Here is a 20,373-nt window from a genome sequence, read left to right as displayed (position 1 = left end):
GAATTGGCTATGCAGTGTTTCTCAACCTGGGGGTCGGGACCCCTGGAGGGGTTGCGAGGGGCTGTCAGAGGGATCGCCAAAGACCACCATTTTCTGTTGGTCATGGAGGTTCTGTGTGGGAAGTTTGGCCCAATTCAATCGTTGGTAGGCTTCATAATGCTCTTTGATTGTAGGTGAACTATAAATCCCAGCAACTATAACTCCCAAATGATAAGGCCTATTTTCCCCAAACTCTATCAGTGTTCGCATTTGGGCATATTGAATATCTGTGCCAAGTTTTGTCCAGATCCATCATTGTTTGAGTCCGCAGTGCTCTCTGGATGTAGGTGAACTACAACTCCAAAACTCAAGGTCAATGCCCACCAAATCCTTCCAGGATTTTCTGTTGGTCATGAGAGTTCTGTGTGCCAGGTTTGACAGTCAATTCCATTATTGGTGGAGTTCAGAATGCTCTTTGATTGTAGGTGAACTATAAATCCCAGCAACTACAACTCCCACAGTGGTCCAGTGAATGAGAATACATCCTGCATATCAGATCATAGAATCAAAGAGTTGGAAGAGACCTCATGGGCCATCCAGTCCAACCCCATTCTGCCAAGAAGCAGGAATATTGCATTCAAATCACCCCTGACAGATGGCCATCCAGCCTCTGCTTAAAAGCTTCCAAAGAAGGAGCCTCCACCACACTCCGGGGCAGAGAGTTCCACTGCTGAACGGCTCTCACAGATATTTACATTACTATTCATAATAGCAGCAAAATGACAGTTATGAAGTAGCAACGAAACTAATTTTATGGTTGGGGGTCACCACAACATGAGGAAGTGTATTAAGGGGTCGCGGCATTGGGAAGGTTGAGAACCACTGGGCTACAGGTTTCTATCTGAAATTGAAAGGAGCTAACCAAGGTGCTGAACTTGCTTGTAAGCTAGAGATCAGCAAGCTCTATTAATTTTCAAGCTAAATTCCAGAATGGGTCCATTGCCCTGGTGATGAGGAAGCCTCCAGCTACAACTGTATATCTATAACTAGCTGTCCCTTGCCATGCGTTGCTGTAGCCCAGTCTGGTAATCTGGAAAATAAAGTAATGAGAAAGTGTTGGTTTCTAATATACGTAATTCCTTTATGCTTGTGAGTAAACAGTATTTCTTGATGTTTCTTTGTCAGTGTTGATGTGGAGAGTGTCTGGTTTGCCTACTCTGGAATATGCAACATATCATAGCCCTTCTTAAGGGTCTCTTTCAAATATATGATACTATATATGTGTGTGAGAGAGAGAATCATATCTATCTATCTATATTTATGACTGGATGGCTCTTTGTCAGGAGGGCTCTGATTACATTTTCTTGCCCTGGTGAAGGGAGTTGGAAAGGATGGCCTTAAATATTTTCTGTTGGTCATGGGGGTTCTGTGTGGGAAGTTTGCCCCATTTCTGTCGTTTGTGGGTTTAAGAATGCTCTTTGATTGTAGTGAACTATAAATCCCAGTAACTACAAATCCCAAATGTCAAGGTCTATTTCCTCCAAACTCCATCTGTGTTCATATTTAGGCATATGGAATTTCTGTGCCAAGTTACAACTCCCAAACTCAAGGTCAATGCCCACCAAACCCTTCCAGTGTGTTCTGTTGGTCATAGAAGTCCTATATGCCATGTTTGGTTCAATTCCATCATTGGTGGAGTTCAGAATGCTCTTTGATTGTAGGTGAACTATAAATCCCAGCAACTACAACTCCCAAATGTCAAGGTATATTTCCCTTAAACTCCATCTGTGTTCATATTTGGGCATATGGAATATTCGTGCCAAGTTTGGTCCAGATCCACAGTGCTCTCTGGATGTGGGTGAACTACAATTCCCAAACTCAAGGTCAATGTCCACCAAACTCTTCCATTATTTTCTGTTGGTCATGGGAGCCCTGTGTGCTAAGTTTGGCCCAATTCCATCATTGGTGGAGTTCAGAATGCTCTTTGATTGTAGGTAAACTATAAATCCCAGCAATGACAATTCCCAAATGACAAAATCATTAATTTTTTTTGAGTGGAGGACGTACATTGGACTGTTAGGTGTCTTGTGTCCAAATTTGGTGTCAATTCCCCCCGTGGTTTTTGAGTTCTGATGGTATCACAAACGAACATTACATTTTTATTGATATAGACTATATATACAGGTACATGGGTTGATCTTCACTCAGTAGACAAGTGTAAGTGTCTGTGTGAAATGCATCCACCCATTGGAGATGTTGGAAGATCACCTTCTGCAGAACCATGCAAAGACGCACCCATACACACATCCAAAGGGTAATATCTGCCTGCCAACAAACTTCTTTTTGTCTTTGTATATTTCAGCAAAAGCATGACCACTTTACTACTAGCCTTTGTGTGTTTGCAAGTCATCACTGCAGCCAGCTCTGTGGAAGTTTTAGGTACGTATTCTCAGGAGCTCACCTTAAACAAAGGAAGCATTGGGCAGAATGGTGCCATCGGGGCAGGATTTGGAGACAGGCCACCACCATATTCGTAGAAGGAACAGGAGGGTCCCTATGATGTTTCAGGGTTACTTTACCATATCCAATGCCATGTAAAGTTGGATAGCCTGGAGGACCATGAAGTCCAGAGTCTAAATCAGTGTTTCTCAACCTGGGGGTCGAGGGGGTGTCAGAGGGGTCGCCAAAGACAATTAGAAAACACAGTATTTTCTGATGGCAATGGGGGTTCCATGTGGGAGGTTTGGCCCAATTCTGTCATTGGTGGAGTTCGGAATACTCTTTGATTTTAGGTGAACTATAAATCCCAGCAACTACAACTCCCAAATGTCAAGGTCTATCTTCCCCAAACCCCACCAGTGTCCACATTCAAGCATATTGAGTATTTGTGCCAAGTTTGGTCCAGATGCATCTGTGCTCTTTGCATGTAGGTGAACTACAACTCCAAAACGCAAGGTCAATGCCCACCAAACCCTTCTAGTATTTTCTGTTGGTCATGGGAGCTCTGTGTCCCAAGTTTGGTTCAGTTCCATCCTTGGTGGAGTTCAGAATGATTATAGGTGAACTATAAATCCCAGCAACTACAACTCCCAAATCTCAAAGTCTATCTTCCCCAAACCTCACCAGTGTTCACATTCAGGCATATTGAGTATTCGTGCCAAGTTTGGTCCAGATACATCAGTGCTCTGTGCATGTAGGTGAACTACAACTCCAAAACGCAAGGTCAATGCCCACCAAACACTTCTAGTATTTTCTGTTGGTCATGGGAGCTCTGTGTCCCAAGTTTGGTTCAGTTCCATCCTTGGTGGAGTTCAGAATGACTATAGGTGAACTATAAATCCCAGCAACTACAACTCCCAAATGTCAAGGTCTATCTTCCCCAAACCCCACCAGTGTCCACATTCAGGCATATTAAGTATTTGTGCCAAGTTTGGTCCAGATACATCAGTGCTCTCTGGATGTAGGTAAACTACAACTCCAAAACCCAAGGTCAATGCCCACCAAACCCTTCTAGTATTTTCTGTTGGTCATGGGAGCTCTGTGTCCCAAGTTTGGTTCAGTTCCATCCTTGGTGGAGTTCAGAATGATTATAGGTGAACTAGAAATCCCAGCAACTACAACTCCCAAATGTCAAGATCTATCTTTCCCAAACCCCACCAGTGTCCACATTCAGGCATATCGAGTATTTGTGCCAAGTTTGGTCCAGATACATCAGTGCTCTCTGGATGTAGGTGAACTACAACTCCAAAACGCAAGGTCAATGCCCACCAAACCCTTCTAGTATTTTCTGTTGGTCATGGGAGCTCTGTGTCCCAAGTTTGGGTCAGTTCCATCCTTGGTGGAGTTCAGAATGATTATAGGTGAACTAGAAATCATAGCAACTACAACTCTCAAATGACCAAATCAATCCTCCCTCAACCCCATCAATATTCAAATTTGGGTGTAGCGAGTATTTGTCCCAATTGAATGAAAATACATCCTGCATATCGGATATTTACAAGATGATTCATAACAGCAGTAAAATTTCAGTTGTGAAGTTGCAAAGAAAATAATGTTCTGGTTGGGGGTCACCACAACATTAGGGAACTGTATTAAGGGGTCACTGCATTAGGAAGGTTGAGAACCACTGGTCTAAATCTTTCTAACTGGACCACTAAATTATATTCATAGAATCATAGAATCAAAGAGTTGGAAGAGACCTCATGGGCCGTCCAGTCCAACCCCATTCTGCCAAGAAGCAGGAATATTGCATTCAAATCACCCCTGACAGATGGCCATCCAGCCTCTGCTTAAAAGCTTCCAAAGAAGGAGCCTCCACCACACTCCGGGGCAGAGAGTTCCACTGCTGAACGGCTCTCACAGTCAGGAAGTTCTTCCTCATGTTCAGATGGAATCTCCTCTCTTGTAGTTTGAAGCCATTGTTCCATTGCGTCCTAGTCTCCAGGGAAGCAGAAAGGAAGCTTGCTCCCTCCTCCTCCTCCTCCCTGTGGCTTCCTCTCACATATTTATACATGGCTCTCATCATATCTCCTCTCAGCCTTCTCTTCTTCAGGCTAAACAATATTCACAATATTCATGTATAAATATGTGAGAGGAAGCCACAGGGAGGAGGGAGCAAGCTTGTTTTCTGCTTCCTTGGAGACTAGGACGCAATGGAACAATGGCTTCAAACTACAAGAGAGGAGATTCCATCTGAACATGAGGAAGAACTTCCTGACTGTGAGAGCCGTTCAGCAGTGGAACTCTCTGCCCCGGAGTGTGGTGGAGGCTCCTTCTTTGGAAGCTTTTAAGCAGAGGCTGGATGGCCATCTGTCAGGGGTGATTTGAACGCAATATTCCTGCTTCTTGGCAGAATGGGGTTGGACTGGATGGCCCATGAGGTCTCTTCCAACTCTTTGATTCTATGATTCTATGATCTGACATTAGTATTTTAGACTTGCCAGAAAGTGGTAGCTGTGCCCCTAATTATGCCTAATTGCATTGTTCAATGCATTGTTTCAAGGTCTGTCACTCACATATGCTCTTGATCTCTTCTCCTCTTCCCCTCTTCTCCATCTTTTGGGGAACCAACAGATCATGGTGCCACATTGAGTGTGAGCATACCTTTACATTCCCCCTTGCGCGTCCCCCTTGGAAGAACTCTGACCATTCCCTGTTACTACATTGACACACTGGAGCACGTCACCACCTCTCCGTTCACACCCCCTCTGTCCCCGAGAATCAAATGGAGTAAGTTATCCGAGGACAAAGATGTGGTCTTGTTGGTGGCCATGGATGGGCATGTGAGAATCAACACGGCATACAAGGAGGTGGTTTCTTTGCCCAACTACCCCGCCATACCCACCGATGCCACCCTGGAAATCAAGACGCTTCGGTCCAACGATACCGGGATCTACCGCTGTGAAGTGATACATGGCATTGAGGACAGCCAGGACACCGTGGAGGTCAAAGTAAAAGGTAAGGCTCTATCTCTCCCCACCTCCCTCCTTCTGACTTACTTGCTGAGTTAAGGTAAAAGTTTTCCCTTTCTAGTCAAGTCCAACTCTGGGGATGGTGCTCATATCCATTTCTAAGCCGAAGAGCCGGCATTGCCCATAGACGCCTTCTAGGTCATGTGGCCAGCATGACTGCATGAAGTGCTATTGCCTGCAGGCTGCCAATTATTATTAATGTTATCATTATTATCATTATGTCCACTTAAATGTCTGAGTCAAGTCCACATCAATCACACATTATGGTGTGATTATCAATCACACATTGTGGTGGCCCCTCGGCTATGGGACGCCCTTCCCATGGAGGTAAGATCAGCCCCCTCGCTGATGGTGTTTCGAAGAAGATTAAAAACCTGGATGTTCGAACAGGCATTTGGTTAATTCGGTGCAATGGATGTGATGATTAAAGGATTGGTAATATGGACGACGAAACTGGATCACGATTTTAGTCAGGAGATGCATTGGATTGTTATTGATGTGCCAATATTGTGTATTATGTTTTTATTGTTTTAAATTGTATACTGTTGACGGTTGTATTTTGTATGTTGTATTTTGTTGTAAACCACGTTGAGTCGCCAGTTAGGCTGAGAAACAGCGGTATACAAGTACAGTAAATAAATAAATAAATAATAAATAAATATTATTATTGGTAAATATTTTCATAGACTCATAGAATCAAAGAGTTGGAAGAGACCTCCTGGGCCATCATCCAGTCCAACCCCATTCTGCCAAGAAGCAGGAATATTGCATTCAAATCACCCCTGACAGATGGCCATCCAGCCTCTGCTTAAAAGCTTCCAAAGAAGGAGCCTCCACCACACTCCGGGGCAGAGAGTTCCACTGCTGAACGGCTCTCACAGTCAGGAAGTTCTTCCTCGTGTTCAGATGGAATCTCCTCTCTTGTAGTTTGAAGCCATTGTTCCATTGCGTCCTAGTCTCCAGGGAAGCAGAAAGGAAGCTTGCTCCCTCCTCCTCCCTGTGGCTTCCTCTTACATATTTATACATGGCTATCATGTCTGCTCTCAGCCTTCTGTTCTTCAGGCTAAACATGCCCAGCTCCTTAAGCCGCTCCTCATAGGGCTTGTTCTCCAGACCCTTGATCATTTTAGTCGCCCTCCTCTGGACACATTCCAGCTTTTCCCCTGATATTAAGTCCAGTCATATCCAACTCTGGGGTTTGGTGTTCATTTCTAAGCCAAAGAGCCTGCGCTATCCATAGACACCTTCTAGGTCATGTGGCCGGCATGACTGCATGATCTGCTGTGACCTGCAGGCTGCCAATTATTATTAATATTATCATTACTATCATTATGTCCACTTAAAAGTCCAAACCAAGTCCACACCAATCACACATCATCATCATCTTCATTATTATTATTATTATTATTATTATTATTATTATTAAAGGTAAAGATTTTCCCCAGAGTTGGATATGAGTCCAGTCATATCCAACTCTGGGGTTTGGTGTTCATTTCTATGCCGAAGAGTCGGCGTTGTCCATAGACACCTTCTAGGTCATGTGGCCGGCATGACTGCATGAAGTGCTGTTACCTGCAGGCTGCCAATTATTATTAATGTTATCATTACTATCATTATGTCCACTTAAAAGTCCGAGCCAAGTCCACACCAATCTATTATTATTATTATTATTATTATTATTATTATTATTGGTAAAGATTTTCCCCTGATATTAAGTCCAGTCATATCCAACTCTGGGGGCTGGTGTTCATTTCTAAGCCGAAGAGTCACCATTGTCCATAGACACCTTCTAGGTCATGTGGCCAGCATGACTGCATGGAACACCCTTACCTTCCTGCTAAAGTGGTGCCTATTGATCTACTCACATTTGCATGTTTTTTAACTGCTAGGTTGGCAGAAGCTGGGGCTAGCAGCAGGTGCTCACCCCACTCCCCGGATTTGAACTGCAGGCCTTTTGGTCAGCACGTTCAGCAGCTCAGTGGTTTAACCTACTGAGCCAACGGGGGCTCCATTACTTACTGAGTTGAGTCCTCTATTATGCTTTGCCACTAACACAGGGCCACCAGCACAGATGGGAAAGTCAATGTCTTCCCTTCAGAATGGGAAGGAAATAGATTTTTTGGGACATTATTGTCTTTTCAAATTAGTCATGTCATTGCATGTTTTGCTCTCAGTACAATGGCTTCAATTCAACCATCTTCACTTTTAGTGCAAATTTAGGCACAATTTCCTCTGAGACCTATTCATTTCATAGAATGATAGAGTTGGAAGAGACCTCCTGGGCCATCCAGTCCAACCCCATTCTGCCAAGAAGTAGGAAAATTGCATTCAAAGCACCCCCAAGAGATGGCCATCCAACCTCTGTTTAAAAACTTGCAAAGAAGACTCCCCCACCACACTCCGGGGCAGAGAGTTCCACTGCTGAACGGCTCTCCCAGTCAGGAAGTTCTTCCTCATGTTCAGATGGAATCTCCTTTCTTGTAGTTTGAAGCCATGGGTCCATTGCATCCTAGTCTCCAAGGAAGCAGAAAACAAGCTTGCTCCCTCCTCCTCCCTGTGGCTTCCTCTTACATATTTATACATGGCTATCATGTCTGTTCTCAGCCTTCTGTTCTTCAGGCTAAACATGCCCAGCTCCTTAAGCCGCTCCTCATAGGGCTTGTTCTCCAGACCCTTGATCATTTTAGTCGCCCTCCTCTGGACACATTCCAGCTTTTCCTCTGATATTAAGTCCAGTCATATCCAACTCTGGGGTTTGGTGTTCATTTCTAAGCCAAAGAGCCTGCGCTATCCATAGACACCTTCTAGGTCATGTGGCCGGCATGACTGCATGATCTGCTGTGACCTGCAGGCTGTCAATTATTATTAATGTTATCATTACTATCATTATGTCCACTTAAAAGTCCAAACCAAGTCCACACCAATCACACATCATCATCATCATCATTATTAAAGGTAAATATTTTCCCTGATATTAAGTCCAGTCATATCCAACTCTGGGGGTTGGTGTTCATTTCTAAGCTGACAAGTCGGCGTTGTCCATAAACACCTCCTAGGTCATGTGGCCGGCATCACTGCATGAAGTGCTGTTACCTGCAGGTTGCCAATTATTATTAATATTATCATTATTATCATTATGTCCACTTAAAAGTCCAAGCCAAGTCCACACCAATCACACATTATCATCATCATCATCATCATCACTATTATTATTATTATTAAAGGTAAAAATTTTCCCCAGAGTTGGATATGAATCCAGTCATATCCAACTCTGTGAGTTGGTGTTCATTTCTAAGACTTCTAGCTTACCTGTATAGAAAAACCTGATTTTAGTTCCACTGACATGTATGTTGGTGAATGTTTTTTCCCCCAGGAATCGTGTTCCATTATAGAGCCATCTCCACCCGATACACTTTGGACTTTGAGAAGGCCAAGCAGGCATGTATCCAGAACAGTGCGGTCATTGCAACCCCTGAACAGCTCCAGGCTGCCTATGATGATGGCTTTGACCAGTGTGATGCTGGCTGGTTGTCTGATCAGACCGTCAGGTAAGCAAGTATTTCTGTAGACAGATGTCATATTAATATAATATGAAGATTTGATAAATGTGGATTTTATATGTGTGGGTATCAATGAACTGAATGGAAGGAAGGAATGAACGAGACCTAATAATTTTGGAGACACCATTCTGGCCTGCTTAATGAATTGTAATTAATACCTGCAAACGAGAACTGAAATGGTTGACGTGCCCTAGCACTCTGTGATAAGAATGCACACTGCACATATCTTATTTGTAGTTCAAAAACACTTAAAAAATACCATAATTAAAATGAAGAACTATTTTAACAAATATAAACTTATTAGTATTTCAATGAAGGAGCTGGGGGTGGTGACGGCCGACAGGGAGCTCTGGCGTGGGCTGGTCCATGAGGTCACAAAGAGTCGGAGACGACTGAACGAATGAACAACAACAACAAAGTATTTCAATGTGAAGCGTGGGCCTGTTTTTAGGTGCTGGGATAAGATTGTTGTTGTTTATTTTATTTCTCGTGTCAGGACAGCCAGTCCATTATATTACATTTCTAACAGAACAAAGCAAACAAACAGAGAAAATACAAAATGTGTGAGTTTGGTAGTTGGTTAAATGTCCTTTGACCAGTCTCTGGCCCCTTGGAGTGCTTCTGGTGTTGCTAAGAAGGTCCTCCATTGTGCATCATGTGGCAGGGCTCAGGTTGCATTGCAGCAGGTGGTCAGTGGTTTGCTCCTCTCCACACTCGCATGTCGAAGATTCCACTTTGTAGCCCCATTTCTTGAGGTTGGCTCTGCATCTCGTGGTGCCCGAGCGCAGTCTGTTCAGTGCCTTCCAAGTCGCCCAGTCTTCTGTGTGCCCAGGGGGGAGTCTCTCATTGGGTATCAGCCATTGGTTGAGGTTCTGGGTTTGAGACTGCCACTTTTGGACTCTCGCTTGCTGAGGTGTTCCTTATGAGGTACCTATAAACCTCCCCACTTTAATGCATTACATATTTATTTATTCACATTGCTGCTTTCAATCTGCTAGGCGGGCAGTGAGCTGGGCTGTCAACTAGGAGCTCACCTCGACCCAGTCTTCAAACTATTGGGCAGTGAGCTGGGCTGACAGCCAGGAGCAGGCATGTAGCCGGGGGGGGGGGGGCTCGAGGGGCTTCAGCCCCTCCCTCCCCCCCCCCCCCCGAAATTCTCATGGTGGTCCACGAGAAGGCCTTACTGGTGCATTATTTAAACTGTTATGTTTATTCATATCAATATATGCCATATGCATGGGGGTATTGGAGTAACAATACAAAAGGTTTGAGGTTCTGAGTTTGAGCCCGCCACTTTTGGACTCGCTTGCTGAGGTGTTCCAACGAGTGTCTCTGTAGATCTTAGAAAACTATGTCTGGATTTAAGTCGTTGACGTGCTGGCTGAGACCCAAACAGGGGATGAGCTGGAGAAGTCCCTGCTTTGGTCCTTTCACTATTGGCTGCCACTTCCTGGCGGATGTCAGGTGGTGCAATACCGGCTGGACAGTGTAATTTCTCCAGTGGTGTGGGGCGCAGACACTCTGTGATAATGCGGCATGTCTCATTAAGAGCCACACCCACTGTTTTAGTGTGGTGAGATGTGTTCCACACTGGGCATGCGTACTCAGCAGCAGAGCAGCACAGCGCAAGGGCAGATGTCTTCACTGTATCTATTGTTGTATTGTTGTTGTTGTCATGTGCTTTCAAGACTTAGGTTGACCCTGAGCGAGCACCGGGTAAATGACCTTGGAGGGCCACATCCGGCCCCCGGGCATTAGTTTGAGGAACCCTGGTGTAGACAATTTTGATACAATGCTGATTCTCCTTTCATTGCAGAATTGCTCAGTGCTCGATGTCTCTCTCGCCCAGCCCCCTCTCCAAAGTCAATCTCTTTCCTTTCTCAAACTCTTGCTGAATCAGGTACCCAATGCACCATCCACGTGAAGGTTGTTATGGTGACAAGGATGAATTTCCTGGAGTGAGAACATATGGCGTTCGAGAAACAGATGAGACATATGATGTGTATTGTTATGCCGATGAAATGAAAGGTAAATTCTTTGTTCGCTTATTTAATACTAGGTAGACTACTGTGGCTTTGGAGACATTTTTCATCTACACCCATCAATCCTAGGCAACCTTGTGAACAGTGAAGGATAATAGCTGTTGCCATCCAAACCTATTTTCAGGGCCATAGTTGCCCCTCCCTAATTCAACAACTACATACCCCTACAGTACAACCACAGAGCCATCACATCAATGCATGGTCCAAGTTAAGAGAATGTACAGAACAATCTATTAGAAATCAACCGTTTGAAGGCCAAACTGTACACAATCACCAAAGGTTGAGTGGGAGCTAGAAAAAGAATTCTAAGAAAATTGCTTTCTGAGAAATTTCAATTCAGCTTTAAAATGTCCTTCTTTTCCACCTTTGGTCCTTCTTCCTCGTGAATCATCAAAGAATATGAGATTTATTGAATTGGAAAGAATGATAAAGTTTCTGTGCATTGATATGAACCCACATCCGTCACAAAAGATTAAAAAGCAGAACATAATGGAAAATAAAGATTTTTAAAAGGTAAAAAGCAGTTCAGAGAGAGGGTGAGATAGAGAGATAGAGAGATAGAGAGATAACGAATTTTTAACGAATTACGAATTAACGAAACGAAACCGCCCAGCCCTAATAGATAGATAGATAGATAGATTCTTTTTGTATCGTGTCAGGAGTGACTTGAGAAACTGCAAGTCGCTTCTGGTGTGACAGAATTGGCCATCTGCAGAGACATGCCCAGAGGATACCTGGATGTGTTACCATCCTGTGGGAGCTTCTCTCTTATCCCCGCATGAGAAGCTGGAGCTGACAAATGGGAGCTCACCCTGCTGTCTGGATTCGAACCACCGACCTTCAGGTCAGAATTCAACCAACACAAGGGTTTAACCTATTGCACCACCACGGATCCTGGTAGGTAGGTAGATCGATAGATAGATAGATAGATAGATAGATAGAGTTTTAAAGGTAAACTGTTTAGTATGGACAGATATTAGCCGACTTGAGTCCCCATGGAGGGATATAAATAAAGATAATCATCATCATCATCATCATCATCATCATTATCATCATCATCATAGGTTGTTGTAGGTTTTTTCGGGCTATATGGCCATGTTCTTGAGGCATTCTCTCCAGAGGTTGCTTGCCATAGATGCAGGTGAAACGTCAGGAGAGAATGCCTCTAGAACATGGCCATATAGCCTGAAAAAAACCTACAACAACCCAGTGCACAATACTCCTGACCTCAAAAAAAAAGTATGGATAAATGATGTTGCAATCCCAGCAACAGCAGAATTGAAGAGAAACAACAGGAAAAGCTGACACGATATGAGGATTTAAAGACTGAACTAAAAAGACTCTGGCACAAGCCAGTCAAGGTGGTCCCAGTGGGCCTGTAACAGCTGTCTTTTCTATAGGACGTATACTTTAAGCCCAGCGGGAAGCCGGGGCACCTCAAAGAGAGGTTCTCAGGGATTTTTCTGAAGTGATGGTCTTTAGAGTCTTTTAATGATACAACAAAGTCTTTATTATGGAACAAACAACAAATCTTCAATGGTTCAAACAACACTTCAAGGCTTTCTTAGTCTAGTCCTCAATGGGCTGGCACCTGACTTTGATTAAGTGTACTTTCTCTGTAAGAAAAAAACCCTTTTTAACCTCTCCCAGGCTGCTTACTATTTATGCCTCATCGGTGTGGGTCCTACTACCAATTCCAAATGCGTCTGGGTATTGTGTAGACCTACCAGCCAAGGCTTGTAGATATTTCAGATGGAGTTCCGTGGATCTGTAGTGCTGTCCACCCTCAGTGAATTCTTTGAGAACTTCTGGGCTGTTTTCCCTCCGATTGCTGTGAAGCTGAGAGGCTGTGAGTTTTCAGCCAGAGCCTTGGGACCTTTTCCCTGGAATTTCTGTTTCCCCAGATGTTCTTGAGAAAAGAAGCTTTTCTGCGGGACAAGCTGGTCTACGTCCTATAATATAGCTTCCTTGTGTGAGACTGCCCAAAAAATGGTTCCTTTCTCTCCCAGAGCCCTGAAGAAGGGGTGGAACCAAAGCTTAATTATGATGGACAGGAGGCCTGCCCTATGACTGCAAACAGATAACAGAAAGAAAGTAAAGTTGGAGCTCCTGGTACAGCCGTACCAGCACAATTCCATTTCCCTTTCTTGAGTTGGGAGTATAGTAACTGCTTTGGGAGACGGCGATTGGACATTCCTCCTCTCCATAGGTGCATAAGTGTGTATAAGATAATAATACAGTATTAGAAGGATATAAGTGTATTAGTAAAAGGGTGCATGCTTTCTATTTGATGCTTGCAGGTAAAGTCTTCTATGCCACTTCCCCGGAGAAGTTCACCTTCCCAGAAGCTGCAGAGAAATGCCGTAGCCTTGGTGCCCGTTTGGCCACAACGGGAGAGTTGTACCTTGCCTGGAAAGATGGCATGGATGTTTGCAGCGCCGGCTGGCTGGCGGACCGCAGCGTTCGGTATCCCATCAACAAGGCACGGCCCACTTGTGGTGGCAACTTGGTGGGAGTTCGTACGGTGTACCTCTATGTCAACCAGACAGGGTATCCTTACCCCCACTCGCGCTACGATGCCATCTGCTATACTGGTGAGCATATGGGCAGAGCTGTCCGAATGACCTGATGTGCCTAGGCAGGAGCCTATCCCATCCTTTGTCAATGTTCACAATTATATTGCACACATTTCCCATAAAATATGTGTTTTTGTGCATTTTTCCAAAATATGAAAACATTTTTTTTTTGCATTTGCTGCTAAATATGCTTTTTTTGGGTAGACATTTTCCTTCAACGTGCACCTTTTAAAGCATTTTGTCATATTCAAAAAGTCTGCCTATGCCTGTATTAGACTCAGATGTTTATTAATGCTTAGGATGACTACATGAGATTACATGTAATCATGGCACCCAAATCACCCGCCACATCTAATAGAGCAGTGTTTCTCTACCTGGGGATTGGGACCCCTCGGGGTTGCGAGGGGGTGTCAGAGGGGTTGCCAAAGACCATCAGGTGTGTGCATATCAGGTATTTGCACCTTTCCCCGTCTTCTCCCCACTTTCTCCAGTTTGAAGACGGTCTTCGGGCTCTGTTTCCATGTGCTTCAGAAACAGAGCATCATGGAATCCTTACATCAGTGTTTCTCAACCTGGGGGTTGGGACCCTTGTGGTGGGTCACAAGGGGGCATCAGAGGGGTCGTCAAAGACCATCAGAAACACAGTATTTTCTGTTGGTCATGGTAGTTCTGTGTTCCAAGTTTGGTTCAGTTCCATCATTGGTGGAGTTCAGAATACTCTTTGATTGTAGGTTAACTATAAATCCCAGCAACTACAACTCCTAAATGTCAAGATCCATTTTCCCCAAACTCCACTAGTATTCACATTTGGGCATATTGAGTATTTGTGCCAAGATCAGTCCAGATCCATCATTGTTTGAGTCCACAGTGCTCTCTGGGTGTAGGTGAACTACAACTCCAAAACTCAAGGTCAATGCCCACCAAACCCTTCCAGTATTTTCTGTTGGCCATGGGAGTTCTGTGTGGGAAGTTTGGCCCAATTCTATTATTGGTGGGGGTTCAGAATGCTCTTTGATTGTAGGTGAACTATAAATCCCAGCAACTACAACTCCCAAATGTCGAGATCCATCTCCCCCAAATTCCACTAGTGTTCACATTTGGGCAAATTGAGAATTCATGCCAAGCTTGGTCCAGATCAATCATTGCTTGAGTCTACAATGCTCTCTGGATGTAGGTGAACTACAATACCAAAACTCAAGGCCAATGCTCACCAAACCTTTCCAGTACTTTCTGTTAGTCATGGAAGTGTGCCAAGTTTAGTTCAATTCCATCGTTGCTGGAGTTCAGAATACTCTTTAATTGTAGGTTAACTATAAATCCCAGCAACTACAATTCCAAAATGGCAAAATCAACTTACCCCCACCTGTATATATTGGGCATATCAGGTATTTGTGCCAAATTTGGTCCAGTGAATGAAAATACATCTTGTATATCAGATATTTACATTACGATTCATAACAGTAGCAAAATTACAGTTATGAAGTAGCAACGAAAATAATTTTATGGTTGGGGGTCACCACAGCATGGCAAACTGTATTCAGGAGTCACAGCATTAGGACCACCAGATTTGCATGATCTTCAGAGTGTCTTCACACTTGGACCTAGCCCAAAAGAAGGGGATTTCTCCATCTTCTGTTCTTTTATTAGTCCAACATTTTCCTCCTGTTCTAGATGGTGACTTGGGTACAATCATCCATGAAAACTTCACGGATGTGATCATAGATGAACTGGGCAGTGGCTTCACCATCCAGACAGTCACCGATGTCGACGTAGAGCTGGAATTTCCACGAAATGTAACAGAGGAAGAAGCCCGGGGAAGCATCGCAACCTTGGAGCCAATAGATTTTACAGCCACGGCCTCAGAGGTGGAGGAAGGCTTCACGGCCACTCCCGATCTCTTTGCTACAATTGGCTTTGTGAATGAGACGGAGAATGCGACTGAGGTAGGAATTTGGGAGGACCTCGAAAACGCCACTGTTTCAGTCCTGGATGTCCTTTTCACCACGGAGACCCCAGAGGTGAGCTCAGTAGAAGAGACCTTGTGGGCTACCGAAACACCAGGGCCGGAGTCTGCCTTGCCATTCACCGTGGAGGAGGAGATCGTGCCATGGACAGCTGCTCCTGACATTGCCCTCGTTCCCAGCCAGCCCATTTCACCTACAGGTAAGTTTGCAACATCCATGTCATTAAGTTCTTGTGGGTTTTTTCGGGCTATATGGCCATGTTCTAGAGGCATTTCTCCTGACGTTTCGCCTGCATCTAGGGCAAGCATCCTCAGAGGTGAGGTCTGCTGGAACTGGGAAAAAGGGTTTATATATCTGTGGAATGACTAGGGTGGGACAAAGGACTTTTGTCAGTTGGGCTAGGTGTGAATATTTCAACTGACCACCTTGATTAGCATACAATGGGCTGACTGTGCCTGGAGCAAACTCTTCTTGAGAGGTAATTAGTAGGCCTGGGTGGTTTCGTTTCGTTAATTCGTAATTCGTTAATAATTCGTTAATTTTTCCAATTACAAAACGATAACGAACCATTCTGGAGCAATCATTAAAAAAAACGAATTTTTAAACACGTTTTGTAAATGCTTCGTATTTCGTTATTGTATTCGTTTCGTTATTGTTCTGAGGTCGTTTCATTATTATTTCCGCATGTCTGGGCCAGTTTTATGGTTTAATTAGTGAAAAAAAATTATAATATCACACCAACAGTCAAGAACAGAGGGAGAGGGAAGCTTCAGAAGTTTTTGGAGGTTTTTTAGCGTATTTCGCGGTCGCGTCCGCCATTAACGAATCGATTCGTTATTGTTTCGGAAATTGATTCGTTAATTTCTTACCATTTACGAAATTTCGTAAATATCGAACTTTTTAAAAGGAAAATTTTGTAATTATTTTAAATATTGAAACAAAAAAAAACCCAAATACAAATCGATTTTAGAAACAAATTTTTGCGTTGTTACCCAGGCCTAGTAATTAGATGTCCTTGCCTGTTTCCTCTCTGCTGTTTTTGCTGTTGCAGTTTTAGAATTTTTTAATACTGGTAGCCAGATCTTGTTCATTTTCATGGTTTCCTCTTTTCTGTTGAAATTGTCCACATGCTTGTGTATTTCAATGGCTTCTCTGTGTAGTCTGACATGGTGGTTGTGAGAGTGGTCCAGCACTTCTGTGTTCTCAAATAAAATGCTGTGTCCAAGCTGGTTCATCAGGTGCTCTGCTATGGCTGACTTCTCTGGTTGGAATAGTTTGCAGTGCCTTTCATGTTCCTTGATTCCTGTTTGGGCAATGCTGCGTTTGGTGGTCCCTATGTAGACTTGTCCACAGCTGCATGGTACACAATGGTAGACTCCTGCAGAGGTGAGAGGTTCCCTCTTGTCCTTTGCTGTACGTAGCATTTGTTGGATTTTCTTAGTAGGTCTGTAGGTGGTTCGTATGTTGTGTTTCCTCATCCTCACAGTCAGCCCATTGTATGCTAATCAAGGTGGTCAGTTGAAATATTCACACCTAGCCCAACTGACAAAAGTCCTTTGTCCCACCCTGGTCATTCCACAGATATATAAACCCCTTTTTCCCAGTTCCAAGAGACCTCACTACCTCTGAGGATGCTTGCCATAGACGCAGGCGAAACGTCAGGAGAAATGCCTCTAGAACATGGCCATATAGCCCGAAAAAACCCACAAGAACTTAGTGATTCCAGCCATGAAAGCCTTCGACAATACATCCATGTCATTCTTCACTAAGTTTCTTCCCCAAGTGAGCAATGAGCATTTTTCATTTATTTTCTTCCCGCTGCAATCGTCTTTGCAAACTACAGAAACTACTGACATTTTGGCACAGTGCGAATGAATATACTCCTGCCCTTTTTGAGCCTTTCATCTTTTTCTTTCTTTTCTCTCTCTCTTTGCCAGGTGTTATCTTTCATTACCGACCATCCACCAACAGATACTCCCTGACCTTTGTCAAAGCTCAGCAAGCTTGCCTGGATAATCATGCTGTCATTGCCACTCCGGAACAACTACAGGCCGCCTATGAAGATGGCTATGACCAGTGTGATGCTGGCTGGCTGAGGGACCAGACGGTCAGGTGAGAATGGAGTGTGATTCCACAACTCTATCATTCCTTTCCACCTGCTACTAAGGAGGCTGTGCAGGTCCTGAACCAGTGCTTGGCAGTTGGGATGGTCTGGATGAGGGTGAACAAATTGAAATTGAATCCAGACAAGACGGAGGTACTCCTGGTCAGTCATAAGGTCAAACAGGGTATAGGGTTACAGCCTGCACTGGGCAGGGTTCACTCCCTTGGAAGACATAGGCAAAGATACGGAATGGAGGACAATGCCTGGCTCGAGAGCAGTACGTGTGAAAAAGATCTTGGAGTCCTCGTGGACAACAAGTTAAACATGAGCCAGGAATGTGATGTGGCGGCAAAAAAAGCCAATGGGATTTTGGCCTGCATCAAGAGGAGCATAGTGTCTAGATCTAGGGAAGTAATGCTCCCCATGCTCTATTCCGCCTTGGTTAGACCACATCTGGAATATTGTGTCCAATTCTGGCCACCAGAATTGAAGAGAGATATCGACAAGCTGGAATGTGTCCAGAGGAGGGCGTCTAAAATGATCAAGGGTCTGGAGAACAAGCCCGATGAGGAGCGGCTTAAGGAGCTAGGCATGTTTAGCCTGAAGAAGAGAAGGCTGAGAGGAGATATGATAGCCATGTGTCAATATGTGAGAGGAAGCCACAGGGAGGAGGGAGGGAACTTGTTTTCTGCTTCCCTGGAGACTAGGACGCAATGGAGCAATGGCTTCAAACTACAAGAGAGGAGATTCCATCTGAACATGAGGAAGAACTTCCTGACTGTGAGAGTCGTTCAGCAGTGGAACTCTCTGCCCCGGAGTGTGGTGCAGGCTCCTTCTTTGGAAGCTTTGAAACAGAGGCTGGATGGCCATCTGTCAGGGGTGATTTGAATGCAATATTCCTGCTTCTTGGCAGAATGGAGTTGGACTGGATGGCCAGTCCACGAGGACTCCAAGATCTTTTTCACACGTCCTGCTCTCGAGCCAGGCATTGTCCCCCATTCTGTATCTTTGCTTTTCGTTTTTTCTGCCTAAGTGGAGTATCTTGCATTTGTCACTGTTGAACTTCATTTTGTTCGTTTTGGCCCATCGCTCTAATCTGTCAATTAAAGTCTGTTGCGTTCATTTTGGCTGGGCAGTTCCTGCAATTTGGAGCAGGTACCATCTACTGAAGCACCCTTCTTGGGTCCACACAAAACGTTTGTGTTGAAGTTGTCAACTCACAGCACTGCTCTAAATTCTTTAAATTACAACAGGGTGAGCTTGCCTTTGATGCAGATAAGTATGCTTTCTGTGCAATACAGTATCACTGCTACCATTCAGACCAAGAATGTTCTAAACATGATGGTTTAGAACAGCCACAGACAAACCTGGGCCCTCAGATGTCTTGGACTTCAACTACCGGCTATTAGGAATTATGAGAGTTGAAGTCCAAAACACCCGGAGGGCCAAAGTTTGCCTGGTTTGGAACATAATTTTTTTCAACAACGAGGGAGAGATACTTGAGATGCTCAATAAAAATGATTCTCCCTTATGCTTATTGCTCAGGTACCCCATTGTGTTTCCCCGAAACAAATGTGAAGGTGACAAGGAAGACATCCCTGGGGTGCGGACATATGGTATGCGCCCCGCATCGGAGATGTTTGATGTATACTGCTATATTGATAAACTGAATGGTGAGTGTCCTTTTGTGGTATCTGGGTAGGGTAGGGAACTCTTCATCTAAATATGGGATGGTTGATAGATGCACATGCAGACCTATGCAAGCTTGAGCCCAGAACTCATGCAACCTCTTTTAATGCCTAGGTGAGGTCTTCTTTGCAACCCAGCTGGAGCAGTTTACCTTCCTGGAAGCCCAAGAATACTGTGAGAGCCAGAATGCCACTCTGGCTTCTGCTGGACAACTTTATGCTGCCTGGAAACTGGGCCTAGACAACTGCCGTGCCGGCTGGCTGGCTGACGGCAGCCTCCGATACCCCATCGCCAACCCCCGTCCTGGATGCGGTGGGGACAAACCTGGAGTGAGGACCATCTACTTGCACCACAATCAGACAGGGTTCCCTGACCCACAATCAAAGCACCATGCCTTTTGTTTTAAAGGTAGGATCTCCATTTCCATTTGTTATGTCGTATATTATGTAATCATAGATGTATCTCCTGTTCAAGATGATCAATGAGAATATCTATATGTCTAGGGCGACCATAAATCACACTAATGACCTCACATTGTTGCTAGTGTGTGTTTAGCTGTCACAGAATCATAGAATCATTGAGTTGGAAGAGACCTCATGGGCCATCCAGTCCAACCTCATTCTGCCAAGAAGCAGGAATATTGCATTCAAATCACCCCTGATAGATGGCCATCCAGCCCCTGTTTAAAAGCTTCCAAAGAAGGAGCCTCCACCACACTCCGGGGCAGAGAGTTCCACTGCTGAACAGCTCTCACAGTCAGGAAGTTCTTCCTCATGTTCAGATGGAATCTCCTCTCTTGTAGTTTGAAGCCATAGTTCCGCGTCCTAGTCTCCAGGGAAGCAGAAAACAAGCTTACTCCCTCCTCCTCCCTGTGGCTTCCTCTCACCTATTTATACATGGCTATCATATCTCCTCTCAGCCTTCTCTTCTTCAGGCTAAACATGTCCAACTCCTTAAGTTGCTCCTCATAGGGCTTGTTCTCCAGACC

The 20,373-nt window shown here is 44.4% G+C and overlaps 1 protein-coding gene across 3 annotated transcripts in view; it reads left to right on the top strand.

Annotated features, from left to right (window-relative positions):
- Positions 1–20,373, top strand: part of ACAN (aggrecan) — a 116,675-nt gene that overhangs the window by 57,492 nt on the left and 38,810 nt on the right. For all 3 annotated transcript variants that reach the window (XM_067471457.1, XM_067471456.1, XM_060755175.2), the window contains exons 2-10: positions 2,342–2,418; positions 5,053–5,436; positions 8,824–8,998; positions 10,911–11,038; positions 13,353–13,646; positions 15,300–15,791; positions 17,530–17,704; positions 19,242–19,369; positions 19,500–19,793. In XM_067471457.1, coding sequence (XP_067327558.1) covers positions 2,349–2,418; positions 5,053–5,436; positions 8,824–8,998; positions 10,911–11,038; positions 13,353–13,646; positions 15,300–15,791; positions 17,530–17,704; positions 19,242–19,369; positions 19,500–19,793 — 2,140 coding nt within the window. In that variant the 5' untranslated portion in view covers positions 2,342–2,348. The remainder of the gene's footprint in view (positions 1–2,341; positions 2,419–5,052; positions 5,437–8,823; positions 8,999–10,910; positions 11,039–13,352; positions 13,647–15,299; positions 15,792–17,529; positions 17,705–19,241; positions 19,370–19,499; positions 19,794–20,373) is intronic.

The sequence above is a fragment of the Anolis sagrei genome, chromosome 9 (genome assembly GCF_037176765.1).
Source record: "Anolis sagrei isolate rAnoSag1 chromosome 9, rAnoSag1.mat, whole genome shotgun sequence".
Classification (NCBI taxonomy): domain Eukaryota; kingdom Metazoa; phylum Chordata; class Lepidosauria; order Squamata; family Dactyloidae; genus Anolis; species Anolis sagrei.
The sequence above is the reverse complement of the archived record's forward strand: the minus strand, read 5'-3'. Positions and strand labels throughout refer to the sequence as shown.